The sequence below is a fragment of the Penaeus monodon genome, chromosome 23, assembly GCF_015228065.2.
Source record: "Penaeus monodon isolate SGIC_2016 chromosome 23, NSTDA_Pmon_1, whole genome shotgun sequence".
NCBI lineage: Eukaryota > Metazoa > Arthropoda > Malacostraca > Decapoda > Penaeidae > Penaeus > Penaeus monodon.
This window is the reverse complement of record NC_051408.1, coordinates 38830606-38830921: the sequence shown is the minus strand read 5'-3', so window position 1 is coordinate 38830921 and position 316 is coordinate 38830606. Positions and strand designations below refer to the sequence as shown.

General features: G+C 45.6%; 1 protein-coding gene across 1 annotated transcript in view; it reads left to right on the top strand.

Annotated features, from left to right (window-relative positions):
- LOC119588243 (fibrillin-3-like) overlaps positions 1–316 on the top strand; it is a gene marked incomplete at its 5' end in the record, with an annotated part of 37181 nt that overhangs the window by 5747 nt on the left and 31118 nt on the right. The window contains 1 exon segment of the mRNA XM_037936939.1: positions 6–164. Within this exon segment, the coding sequence (XP_037792867.1) occupies positions 6–164 (159 nt within the window).

Genomic DNA, 316 nt, shown 5'->3' with positions numbered 1-316 from the left:
TCCAGGCACGCAGTTGGGAGCTGACAACCACACCTGCGAGGATGTAAACGAGTGTGCCATCGACAACGGAGGCTGCTCGCACATCTGCCTCAACACCTTCGGGCAAATCTTCTGCACTTGTCCCGAAGGCTTTGTGATGGGCATGGATTGGAAGACGTGCGAGGGTGAGTTACGAAGGAGATGAATGTTAGGAAAAAAAAATAATAATGAAATAAAGCGATCCTTTGCAAAGGGGGTGCGGAAGTTCATTTATGCATGAATGGTGGGATTTTCTTTTCTTTTTTTAACCGAAGTTGCAGGTTAATTTGTAATGTAT